We start from the raw sequence: 12,948 nt of genomic DNA on the forward strand, positions 1-12,948 counted from the left end.
TTTCTTTCTTTCTCTCTACATCTGAAGATTTCCACTCGTCTCTCTTCTACAAAAGCGCCAGCATCTTTAAAACTTGAAGCCAAGGCCCTTCTTTCTTTCTTTCTTTCTTTCTTTCTTTTTTTTTGGAGCTCATCTTCTCTGCCATTTGTTCCCGTAAAAGCCTTCAAACTATTTTTAGTCCCGTTCCTCAGGAGAGATGATTGGCGGACAGTGGGTGGGGGAGCGGGTTGACAGTTCAGGGTGTGAGGGCGTGATGTCAGAGTGAGTCAGGAAGCCGAGGGGAATGTTCTGAGTCCACAGGTGGACCTGATCCCTGACAGGAAATGTAACGCCAGTCCAGAGCGGAGACAAAACACGAGTGTTGAGTTTAAAATTAGTCGATTTCTCACACTGCTGGTATTCACACGAGAGGACTTGTTGTGTCTGCCGCGATTCATATAACTTGTCCAGCTGTCCGTCCTTTCGCCACTGTAGTGTTGTAAGAACCCACAATCTGAGTCATGACCAAGTCTACAGAGACCAAGACCAGGATTTGTAGGGACTGAGTCACAGCAGGACCAAGACTTTTAAGGATCGACCAGGGAGGATCAAGAATTTTAGGAACCGAGACCAAGACATGGTCAAGACTTTTAGAGACTGAGACACGACAAGACCAAGACTTCTAGGAACCAAGACAAAGCCAAGACTTTTAGGAACCAAGACAAGACCAAGACTTTCAGGAACCAAGACAAGACCAAGACTTTCAGGAACCAAGACAAGATCAAGACTTTTAAGGATTGACTAGTTAGGATTAAGAATTTTAGGAACCAAGACCAAGACATGGTCAAGACCTTTTGAGACTGAGACAAGGCCAAGAATCTTAGGGACTGAGACACATGACCAAGACGTTTAGGAACCAAGACTTAAGACTTTTAGGGATGGACCAAGGAAAGACCAATAATTTTTGGGATCGAGGACAAGAGAAGAGCAAGACTTTCAAGACTTCAAGACGTGACAGGACCAAGACTTTTAAGGACAGACACAAGACCAAGTCTTTGAAGGGCGGTGCAAAAGACAAGACCAAGTTTTTCAGGGATTGAGACCAAGACAAAACCAAGATTTTTAGTGGCCGAAACTAACACAAGACCAACACTGACTCTCTGTGAGTAAATGGGGGACAGGGAGGGACTGAAATGAGGGACTCTAACTGAAATGATTCATAGATATAAATCTTTCATCCAATCACAGCAATAGTTTCAGTCAATAAATCAGTTGCGATTGACTGAAAATCCTGAGTTTTCTTTATCTGTGATCGAGACATGTCAAAAAACCCACAACACTACTTCACTGTTCTCTGTCTGTATGTCTGTCTGTCTGTCTGTCTGTCTGTGGTTGGATTTTGATCAGCTTTGGCTCATATTTAATATTGTCGTGTGAGTAATGCTGAGTCGTTGCCTGGAGCAGAGCGGTGGGTTAGGTTTCAGCAGATGATGATGGAAAGAGCAGGCTGAAGGGCAGGACAGCAATCTCTGACTAATGTCTCCACATTTATTCAAAGCATTTACAGTAGTCCGAGCTTACGCAAACACACTTGGTCTCTCTCGCTCTCACACACACACACTCTTTGTGTCTCAATCACTCATCGCCTGTTCTCGGCTCATCCTTTTCCCCGGTCGTCCTTCAGAAACACCTGATCTGGGCCGAGGTATTCTGAAACCTGGAGTTGCGTGAATGGTTGAGATGTTTGGGAGATTCGTGACAGGGAGGGAGTCTCGCTGCCTCGCACAGATTTGTAGCTGACAATGTGATGTACAAGCACGTTGTGACCTAAATTGTACATTTCAAGTGGAGTGAAGAGCTGCACTTAAATGTACAGTATGTGATTTGTGCCGCTGGTGGTCTGTCAAACAAAAACAAAGGATCTAGTTTGATAACGTCTGGAATAGTGGTGGCTCCAAGTATTGATTTGGTGATATGTCGTCGTCCCTGCCTAATGCAATACGATAGTCGATATACCAGGGCAAATATCAATGTTTTAATTAACAAATTAAGTTGCTCTGAAGTAAACAGTCCCTGCCAGTTTTACTCGCCGAGCGTCACCATGTCATGTCTCCACACGGTGGCGCTGCTCAAATGAATGAGGGGAACTTGGGTGGAAGTTTACAGCAGGATAATGGTGGAGAAAGCTATGTTAAGAGACACTCCATCCATGTTCAATACATAGATTTTATGACCTTTGTTCTCTATGTTGTGAATAAACAGAGAAGTCCTGCACCCTTAACTTTTCACCTTCGACGTTTTGTTTTCTTCAGTTAGATATCGCGATGTGTCGCTGATTGTCTTGCGATATATTCATTGTCACAGAATCGTTGTATCGTGATATTCTTGGTATCATTGACCATGTATCGTGTACCGTATCGTATCGTGAGGTACCCTGTGATTCCCACCTCTAGTTAGGAGGCAGCGTTGGATCATGGGGATTACTTGGAAGGCTGTTGGTTTAAATCCCGGGAAGGGCCAAGGGTTGGGGTGCCCATGAGCAAGGCACCCAATCCGCCATTGCACAGATGAGTTTCGCCCACTGCTCCTGTGTCCGGCCTATATGTGTTCACGACTGGTTTAGTAGGTATGGTTTAAATGTCGAGGTCAAAATGTGCAAAAATGTCACTAATTCTAATTCTAAAACTAACCTGCTGGTGGAGTTAGAGAAAGTCTGAAGGATTCACCATCATGGATTCATGTTTGTAGTAATAGAGACATTTCTGTCTGGATCGACGTGGCGAACAAGTAAAAATAAAACATCATCTCCAAAGTCTTGTAAAACTGCAAATGGACAGAAACACAAAAGTAGTAACACACACACACACACACACACAGATGTTGACTGCAGACGGACATTTTGTGTGTTTCACATACTTTCTCTTCACACACACACACATCCATAAACACACAATCCTTGTCATCCATCACATCTGGCTTGGATGTGTCCAGACCATGTGAGTGTGGAGGCGTTTGGCAGACAGAAGGTGTTGGTAGGCAAGTTCATGGACAGAAATGGGGAAAATGGAGAGAAATGGGAAAATAAACGGAGAGATGGAGAAAGAGAGAGAGAATGGTAGATGAACAGATGGGATGGAGCTAGCACGTGTCTGCGAGGTGGATGACGCAGCAAGAAAAAGACACGGGCGAGAAATCCCCAAACGTCGGAGCCAGCTGAGGGGGCTGTCGCTGGACAGCGAGACGGGAGGGAAGTGGATAGATGGACAGTAGAAGGACATGTGTGGATGTCATCTGGCCATCAGTCATGCACTGAAAGAGAGGGAGGGAGAGCAAGAGGAGGGGAGGGGAGCCTCCAGGGAGCCCCCACAGTGGGGGCTTGAAGCTTAATCCCAAAAACAGCTGTGCGTAGTGGGGTGGGTGGAGGTGGAGGCGGGTCCCTGGACGATGGGTGCTCTCTTTCTCATGTCCCATCACATCTTCTGACCTCTGCTGCGTCAGCATTTGTCTTTCTGAGGTCCCATATCTGGATCTTGGACCCGTGGTCCTCTTTTTTTAAGTGACTCATGGTTGACTCGCTTCCATGGGGCCCTCAATGCCCCATGCGCGAGGCCTTGTTTCCACAAAGTCCCAGCAAATCCTGATTAAAACGCAGTCATGTGACTCTTTCAAATTAGTTGAGCAACAGAAAAGGACAGAAAAAAGTGTTGCTCAATACTTTGCCTCTCATATTATGAACTTTTAGAAGATTCTTTTCTCACGGAGACACCCAAGATTTTCCCTCAATCCTGTTCCTCATTCACTTTAAATGGAGCGCTGTCAAATGTGTCAACTGTATTTGCTCACATTTCCTGAAACACAAATTCAGAGATTTGTAGTTGTCCAAGCGTTCGCTAATCACAACATATATAGCAAATACACCAAAAGATGCTAGCCAATCAAATCGCCTTTGTAGATTTATCTCAAAGCCCAGAGCAAGGGTCTCGGACAAGGTTTTTCTCCCTGTTGCCACAATGTTGAACAAAGTTCTCCCAACATCACATTTCTATCACTTTAGCAACATTAGCAACTCTTGCTATGTTGTTCGGCCATGATGGAAGCTGTTGTGCTAAATTCTGGTCGAGAGCGAGCATCGAGAGCTTCCACCTTCAAACGTTAGAGTGATGCGTGAATGTGAGTCGTGCCGCTGAAATTTGAATTTTGCTGAGAATTATGTCAATTATGTTAAACTGAAATAACGTTCTTCATTTTTCTCTGCAGTCTGTTTGCAGGTAGCATACCAAGGATAACCTTCATCAGCGCGGGGGGTTTCATCTTCCTGGGAGCTTACGAGAAGGTCCGCCGCAGTCTGCTATAGCAGCCCCGCCCTCTGAGTCCGTGGTGGAAGAGCGTCGGGATGAACACCTCCAGGGGGCAGCACCTCTGTCCAGTGAAGGCAGGGCCGTGCCTCCAAGAAACAAGAGAACAGCTACGAGGGAAGCAGACTGAACTCGACAAACGCCAGTGTCTCTTCTTTAGCTGCCGTAGACGAGCGGTGAAGGATTTTTGCCGCAGTGCAGAACTTTTGATTATTTCTGTTCTTCTTCTGCCTTTGTTTGGTCTTCTTTAACAGAAATGCTGTGGTCTTTATTCACAGACTCATCTGGGGGTGGGTGTCGCCAGTCCATTACGGGTCAATTTAGAGTATGTAATTTGCATATTCCCCTAATCTGTATGTTTTTAGACTGTGGGAAGGAGGAAAACCCCCACACACACGGGGAGAACACGCAAACTTAACAGGCCCAACAAAAACAACAATAAAATATGAATCATGATAAACAAAAAACTTTCCTCATTTATTTCTGTTTTTGAACTTCATTTTTTTTTTGTTTTTTTTTGCGTTCCTCAAAAATGTCTCTGTTCTTAAAATAAAATGTTTTTTTAGACATTGGTTTGGATTTTTTTTTTAAATCACACACTGCAGCTTTAATGTTTCTTAGGCATGAATTTAAGACACTCTTGTTTCTCTGTGCTTTTCTGATGACACTACTACGATGTTTCATCATCATTTTTAACACTTTATCCATAATTTTCTCCTCTGTTTTAATTGCAGCCACCGTTAAAGAGTTAAAGAGTCACTGGGGGAAAGAGACGCAGTAAAATCTCGTTTACCGAAGCACGACTGAGCTCATCTGCACCTGCAGGAGCGTCTGTAAATCTATATTTGATTTGTGGTGAATTCACTATGGTCGAGGTTTTGTGGATTATGTCCTCTGTGTGTTTTTAACTTTTGCAGATTTTTACTGTAAATCAGGTTAAAAGTGGAGTGAAATAAAGTGACACCGTTTATGTGGTTAAATACTTCAGATTTAAGGTGAATAATAGGTTTATGGTGCATTCCATTTATAGTCGGAGCTCAGAATTCCCTACTTGGAAATTTGATTCACATTGGATTCCAGGATGGATAATAATTACGACGACTTCTGTCGCATTTGTTTCACAGTAAATAAGTCGTATAAATTTTACTGCTTCATTCTCGTCCGTAGACGTGTCATTTTACGATGTTTGCACGTGTAGAGCGGTTCGTTGTCCGACTTCTCCGCTGGCCCCAACAATAGTCTGTGTGTGTGTTTCTGGTATTACTCATTTTGTGGGGACAAACTCACTTCGTTATGGAGACAAAACAAGTCCTCATAACGGAAATGATGTCATTTTAAGGAGAAGACGTTAAAGTGTAAGTCAATGTAAGGTCCTCTGAAGTCATGGAAACCAGACTGTGTGTGTGGATGAAGGTCTCTGAGTTTCAGGTCTTTGTTTCAGGCTCCGTTTGAATCGATGCGAGCGACACTAAATGCTAACGCAGCCGCTAGCAGATGTAGCGATGACGACCTGCTGTTTGAACATGTGACCTGATTGACCCCGCCTCCTCTGTGGACAGCGTTATGTTCAGGTGTGAACACACACACACACATGCAACGTGGCTTCAGATCCAAACACAAATATTTATTGACTCTTTAGTAGCAAACAGTGAAGATGTGTTTGTATTTGCTCACAGAGCAAAACCAAACCAGGACCAAACGAGTTTACGTGAATCCACAAATGTATTTTTTGTTGTTTCATTTTCTACACACTGGTCAAAATTCCAGTTTGAGAACCATGGCCTTATAGTACTGGTCTTGTCTTGGTCTTCATTTCTAAAAGTATTGGTTTTGTCATGGTCTCAAGTCCTGAAAGTTTTGGTCTTTATCTCTAAAAGACTTGGTCTTGTGTCAGTCCTTAAAGGTCTTGTCTTTTTTTTCCTCTGTCCCTCAGAGTTTTGGTCGTCTTGTCTCAGTTTCGGTCCTTTAATGACTCTTGCGTCAGTCCTTCAGAGTCTTGGTCCTGTCATGTCTCAGTCCCTCAAAGTTTTTGTCTTAATCTCTAAAAGACTTAAAAGGTCTTGTCTCAGTCTCGGCCCTTTTAAAGACTTGGTCTTGTATCAGTCCTTAAAACTCCAGGTCTCTAAAAGTCTTCTCTAGTTTTGTCCTTAAAATTCTTAAAGAGACAAAAACGACAAAGACAAAGATCGTACAGGGAAAGTCTTTTTCCCCGCGTGGATTATAAATCCCAAATCTGTCCACAGCGTTGTCCACTCGTCATCGGATTTCTGAGTTTGGACGTTGATACAAGTCTGAGCGAGTCGACAGAACAGAAGAAGCAAACACTCGTCTTAATAGCAAAATGTGATTTTTATTAGACACTTCAATGCCATGTTAGACTTCAGCGTCTGTAGCTTTGACACTGGCACTAAAAAACGGTTTCAGACACAAGTTTGTTTCAATAATAAATTACTCTGAACATCAACTCGCTCCTCGCTTCCGTCTTGTCCCTTTTTTTTTTATCTTTTCCTTTGAACCTGCTGAAACTGGGATTGGTGGAACCAGAGGACACGTGTCCTCCACACGGGGGACAATCTCTAATCTGCATTATTCCTCTCACGTTTTGGTTGGAGCTCATTTTTCACAACGTGATATTGAGAAGGTGTTTGTGGTGTGACTGAGGTGGAACGACAGAGGAACTTTACAGCAGTAACATAACGACACAGTTCATCATCCTCCTCCCTCTTCCTCCCTGATCCTCCCTGATCCTCCCTGATCCTCCCTCTCCGTTTTTTTGTCCTATTTTTTTTGTATAAAAATTCAAACCAGAAGAATTTTGGCCAATTGCACTTTGCTGCTTCTGAACTGACTGGTTTGTCATTTATTGGCTTTTACAGCTTCACAAGTTCCAGCTCCGGCTCCAGATCTCAGCCGCCAGCTCACGTTTGGATGAAAACTTGTGCCAAAGTCACTTTGACGGCAAGAAAGAACAAAACCTGACTTGAGTAAAGAAGACGATTCTTAAGTCTAAAACGAGCTCAGAGCAGCGTTGCAGTAACGTGTGGTTTTGAGCCTAAAATGTTCCAGAACGTACCGACTTTACGACGTAACCGCGTCAAAAATACGTTTAAAAAAGTCCTGTGGGCAGATTTCTTCGTACAAAATCTGCTTCTTTGTGAAGTGAGTATAAAAAAAGTGCTTCAAACATCGTACCGTGAACCATGTGACCACTGGACATCAAACTCTCTTCCTTCATACGATAACGAGAGTGAACCGCGTGTTTGGCAGCATTTTTACAGGAAAGAAAGAAGAAAAAAAACATTCAAGTGCAATCAAGTGTTTTTTTTTTGCTGTTGTTTAGTTGCGATAAAAATGATCCGTCGCCAAACGTCTCTCTCGATAAAATGCGTTCTTTGATCATGCAAATAAGGCACCGCAGCTGAATGTTGGTAAAAGCTGAAAAGGCTGTTTTTGTAGTTGTTGTTTTTAGTTTTTGAATAAAAATAAAAATAAAAATACCATCACTCCTTTTTTCTTTGTCATGCACATAAATTCAAATACTCTTTTTTTTGTAAAAGCTATATAATATATAATATATATATAAGAAAACTCTTATGTACAGTCAAATGTCCAAAGGTATTATGTCTCTTTTTTCCGCCCCCTGCATTTACATACACTGTAAAAAATTCCCTACATTTACATGCTTCAAATGCAAGTCACATTTCTTTTCTTTAGAGCTAGAGTTTTTATTGGTCACCTCCCAGGGGAAGGTTTATAACTATGTACAGCTGATACGCTCAGATGGGACGCCACCCACACAAGCTCCGCCTTCAAACTCCGGAAGCCCCTCCCCCGCAGATTCCTCCTCCTGGCGCTCGCGGTCAGTCCAGATCCAGGAGGCTCAGGATCGACGATCGCCTCGATTTGAGGTAGCAGTTTTATTTCCCAGTGCAAAAAAAATATGTTTTCCCCAAAAATGTCCAAATCCTCGAGTCCATGTTTCTGCTAGTCGCTGGCTCTCCTGAGGGGGGCGCTCTCGCTGTCGGAGGCTCTGTGGGCGTGTCCGTTGGACAGTAGGGTCTGCCTGAGCTCGTGCTCACAGTCTGTGTCGGGGTGAACGTGGTTCGTCGCCGTGGGCAGCTTCACCGGCTTGTGGAAGGAGTCTTCCTCCAGTGGTGGACACGTCGGCGTCTGTCCCGCTGTCCTGACTGAGGGACACATGGACGGAGAAGGTGGAGTTAGAAACTGGGACAGCGATGACACATTTATGACAAGTTCACACTGATGGACTTTAAGAGTCTGAGACTCTGCAAAGAGTTCAGGGACTCGAGGACTCTGGAGTCTTTGGAGTTTTTAAAGAGACTCTGCAAAGACTCTAGAGACTCTGTAAATACTCTACAAAGACTCTAGAGACTCTGTAAATACTCTACAAAGACTCTAGAGACTCTGTAAATACTCTACAAAGACTCTGCAGACTCTAGAAATCCTGCAAAGACTCTAGAGACTCCTTAATGTTCCAGAACGTTCCGACCTTTCAACTTTGTCAGACTCTGCTAAGACTCCAGAGATGCTGCAAAAATGAATCGATCAGTGAATTCATAAAACAAATGGATTCATTATCAAAGTAGTGGACAATTAATGTAGTCATCTATTAATCACTGCAGCTCTTGTTGTTGCAGCAGTGATTTTGAATCTTCTTAAATGTGAGTTTGTTCCCGTTTCTTTGTTTTCCTACGACAATAAAAACTCAACTAAAAGTGAATCCACCAGAGGTTTTTATAGACTCATGGACTCATGTAGAAGTGAGGAGTTGCAGGTCTGGTGTGAACTCTCTGTAGATGAACACACTGTACTTTGAGCTCCGGGACACAGAGGTGGTGGAATGTGTGTGCAGGTCTGTGTGGACCTGTGGAGGTGAGACTTGGTATTTGGAGGCCAATTCCTCTGGTTCTACTTCGTGGTTAGAGACGCTCAATCTCAGAACAGGCCCTGACGTGCAGCAGCAGCAGCAGCAGCAGCAGCAGCAGCAGCAGCAGCAGCAGCAGCAGCAGCAGCAGCAGCAGTTACAGCAGCAGCAGCAGCAGCAGCAGCAGCAGCAGCAAACTCTGGCTGCGTTCTGTCTCCCGAGGGCTCGTGGGAGAAGCAGCTATGAGACACTGTCACATGTCAGAGGAGTCGATCCATCAACGATTGCGTTGAAAGGAAATCGCTGACATTTGTCACGGTATCACCTGAGAGAAACGATATTCTAAGATAAACTGGAACAGTTTGAGGCTGGGAGGAAGTCAAGTGGATTTATGACTGCGTTAATTCGTTTTTGATTACACGACGTTTGCAATCCGACGCCTCTCCACTCGTCTTACCGTTTCTGTCGTGGTGGTTTCCTTGTAACGTGTTGTGGCTTTTGGGGAACGTGGATCCCTGGACGTCCTTCCGGATGCCGTTGGGTGTCCCGTTGCAGAGCGGCGCGGCGGGCGAGCCCGCGTCACGGTGCTCCGCTTGGTAGTAGTTGGAGTACGGCGGCGGCAGAGAGTACTGCTGGTACTCGGAGCCTCCGGCAGGGCCGTAGCTGTGAGTCAGGTAGTCTGAGTCTTTGGTGTAGTTGTTACCGTTTTCCAAACAATCTGTGCAAACGACTGCACCGTCGTAACCTGCAGGCAGAAAATCACCACAGTCTGCCGTGAATATTCCACACACACACACACACACAGCGCTGCAGGGCTGAGCAGAGAGTAACTACCTGCTGTGTCCACGACGTGTCCGTTGGGCTGAGGTCCAGCGCCGGCCTCCACGCGGATGCACACGTCCTGACGCTCAGACAGAGTTCCCTGGGACGAGAGGTAACTGGGCACGTCGGGGGGGACGATCGTCTCGTCTGCGACGGACACAAAACAACCAGGTTGTTAGTTGATTTCCACTTAAACGGGATCATTTGGGGGTTTTGAAGTTTGGCTGTGTGATGAAAACTCATCAAATCTAAAACAACGTGGTTAAAATGATCATAGAATCATTTTGGTTTGAGGACAAAATTAGACGTTTGAAATAATCAACATAAACATTTTAGGGACCAAAAAAACGACTAAATTAATTAGTAGAAAATCCTGAATCATGGCCCTAAAATCATTAGTTGTACTGTTTATTTTTAAAGTAATGATCTTTAAACTCACCCGTGTTGGTGACGCTGCACTCCTCGCTCTTCTTCCTGGTCTGGTAGATGATGCACACCCACACCAGTGACGTCACCACGATGCTGGTCACCACGGCGATGACGATGATCCCGATGGTGACGGTGCTGGGGCCCGACGCCGCGGCGCACGGGCTCCTGCGCTGCGTCACCACCAGCTGGCTGTGCGCGCGCTCCGTGCCCAGCGTGTTGGACATGAGGCAGGTGTAGCGGCCGGCGTCCTCCAGGGAGGCGGAGCCTATGACCAGCAGCTGGTTCCCCGGGGTGAAGTGGTGCCGCTCGGACGGGCGCAGTGGCTGGTCGTTGCGTAGCCAGGTGATGCGCGGCGGCGGGCTCCCCAGGGCCTTGCACTGCAGGGCCACGGTGTCGCCGACCACCACGCTGCGGTCCTCCAGGTCCTGAGCGAGGTGGGGGGTTTCTGCGGGAGACACGAGAGAGCAGGATCCCTGAGGGTCAGCTCTTTCTTTTACTCCATTGTTATTCTGCCGCGTCCACGTTTTAGATTTCTGCTCTCAGGTTTCTGCTTTGTTCGCTCTGTGGGATCAACGTGATCCAGCCAGACAGACAGACTTTTTTTTTCTTCTTAGAAGTAAGTGAACGCTGCATCGTACGAAGAAAACCCTGTAGTTTATATGCCAGGCCTGTAGGTGGCACTGTGACGCTCTTAAACTCAATTTATAACATTTGTCGCATTCTGAACGACAAGCGTTGAGTCGAAGTGTTTAAGACGACATAAAATAAGACAAATGTAAGAACCTTTTACTGGACCAGGAGTCCTCATGGAGACTTACAAAAACCTGGTCCTAACGAGGCTAAGTTTAAGGCCACAGACGGCATGGTTTCAGGAAGTATCTCCCTCCACACTGTCGTCCATACCCACGGCCTGTAAGTGGCGCTGTAACACTGTTAAACAGACAGGAAATGTTGTTGTCACGTGGGGTCAAGGGTCAGGGAGGTGGGGCTATGACATCATCGTCTTACTAAAGTAGTGTATTCACTCAACACAGTTTCCATGTGGACTCGACGTCTCTCTGGCAACAAAAAGTCAACGTTTTCAACTAAACTGTGTGGACTGAAGACTTAAGAGTTAATTTGAATTGTGGTTTAAGATTAGGAATAAAGTTTAGTTTAGTTTAGTGTGTAGAAGAATAGCTGTGTGTGTGTGTCTGTCTGTGTGTGTGTGCGTGTCTGTGTGTGCGTGTGTGTCTTTGTGTGTGTGTGTGTGTGTGTGTGTGTGTGTGGGAAGGTTTTTAAAGAAAAGAAAGGTGGGAGGAGGGTGAGGAGGGGGGGGGGCATTGATGGAGAGGGAGAAAGTCTTGATAGAAGAGTGAGGGGCGACTGAAGTGGGTTAAGTGAGATCTCTTAATCTGTGTACGTCCCACTGTGATGGGAAGTGCTCACTGTGAGAGGAGAGGCCGACACACACACACAGACACACACACACACACAAAGACACACACAGACACACACACAAAGACACTCACTCCAACCATTCGAGTTCTTCTTTGGCTCCCATTTTGCTTCCCTGCCACTCTTTTCCAGACAGGGGCCCCTCAACTGTAGACCCCCCCTGCCCCCCCCACCCCCGGCCTTTCTCACAGACCCGGTGCACAGGTCTCTGTCTCTCTCTCTCTCTTGTTGTCTAACAAGTCTCACAACATGCTGCTTAAATACCTTCAGCACTAAACCCCCCCCCCTCTTCACTCTGCTTGTGCTGAGGACAAAGATGATCTATATGATGGTTACAGGAGCGCGGGCTCCATTTTGTTTGATTGAAGCGTGTAAAACAATAAAGTGTGAGCACTGAGGCCTGCAGTGAAGCAGCCATGACTGTCCCTCCCACCAAGACAAGAGGGGGAGGGAATGCCTAACAAACACCCCTCTATGAGTGCCTCTCACTCCTCCACCCCCAGCCCTTTGACCCCCAACTGTGACCTCTGACCCCTGACCCTGCAGCAAGGCCACAGCTGCCCGAGAACAAATATAAAGCGACTCATTCTGCAAAAACCTCGTTTAAATCCCAGCTGAGCGCACAGGGGAAAACCACGGGGCAGGAAGTGGCTCTTACCCAGGACGGTGAGCGTGGCGTTGGCAGAGATGGTGCCCGCCGTGTTCCTGGCCGTGCAGCTGTACACGCCCATGTCCTCCGGCTTCACGTCCATGATGAAGAACACGTCGTCTTCGGGCATGACGTGCATGCGGCGCTCGCGGGCAGCCGGGAAGTCGGTGCCGCCGTCCTTCTGCCAGGCGATCTGCGGCGACGGGTGTCCCTCGGCGGCGCACTCCAGCCGGGCGGGGTGGCCCGTCCGGATGGTGCTGTCCTTGGGGGTCTTCACAAAGGACGGGAGGACTGTGGATGAGAACAGGAAGACTGTTTACAACGCAGCAGAAACAGTTCTACACTTTCAGGCTGCAGCAGCAGCATCGGGTTAAATAACTTGTGACAGCTTT

The 12,948-nt window shown here is 46.2% G+C and overlaps 2 protein-coding genes across 2 annotated transcripts in view; one reads left to right on the plus strand and one right to left on the minus strand.

The window, feature by feature from the left end:
- Positions 1 to 4,901, plus strand: part of slc25a26 (solute carrier family 25 member 26) — an 81,961-nt gene extending 77,060 nt beyond the window's left edge. The window contains exon 10 of the mRNA XM_058631157.1: positions 4,237 to 4,901. Within this exon, the coding sequence (XP_058487140.1) occupies positions 4,237 to 4,333 (97 nt within the window). The 3' untranslated portion in view covers positions 4,334 to 4,901. The remainder of the gene's footprint in view (positions 1 to 4,236) is intronic.
- Positions 4,902 to 6,664: 1,763 nt separating this feature from the next.
- lrig1 (leucine-rich repeats and immunoglobulin-like domains 1) overlaps positions 6,665 to 12,948 on the minus strand; it is a 46,972-nt gene continuing 40,688 nt past the window's right edge. The window contains exons 14-18 of the mRNA XM_058631139.1: positions 12,566 to 12,847; positions 10,481 to 10,915; positions 10,054 to 10,188; positions 9,677 to 9,964; positions 6,665 to 8,521 (exon numbers count right to left, since the gene is read on the minus strand). Of these exons, the coding sequence (XP_058487122.1) occupies positions 8,319 to 8,521; positions 9,677 to 9,964; positions 10,054 to 10,188; positions 10,481 to 10,915; positions 12,566 to 12,847 (1,343 nt within the window). The 3' untranslated portion in view covers positions 6,665 to 8,318. The remainder of the gene's footprint in view (positions 8,522 to 9,676; positions 9,965 to 10,053; positions 10,189 to 10,480; positions 10,916 to 12,565; positions 12,848 to 12,948) is intronic.

Source organism: Solea solea, chromosome 6 (assembly GCF_958295425.1).
Source record: "Solea solea chromosome 6, fSolSol10.1, whole genome shotgun sequence".
NCBI lineage: Eukaryota > Metazoa > Chordata > Actinopteri > Pleuronectiformes > Soleidae > Solea > Solea solea.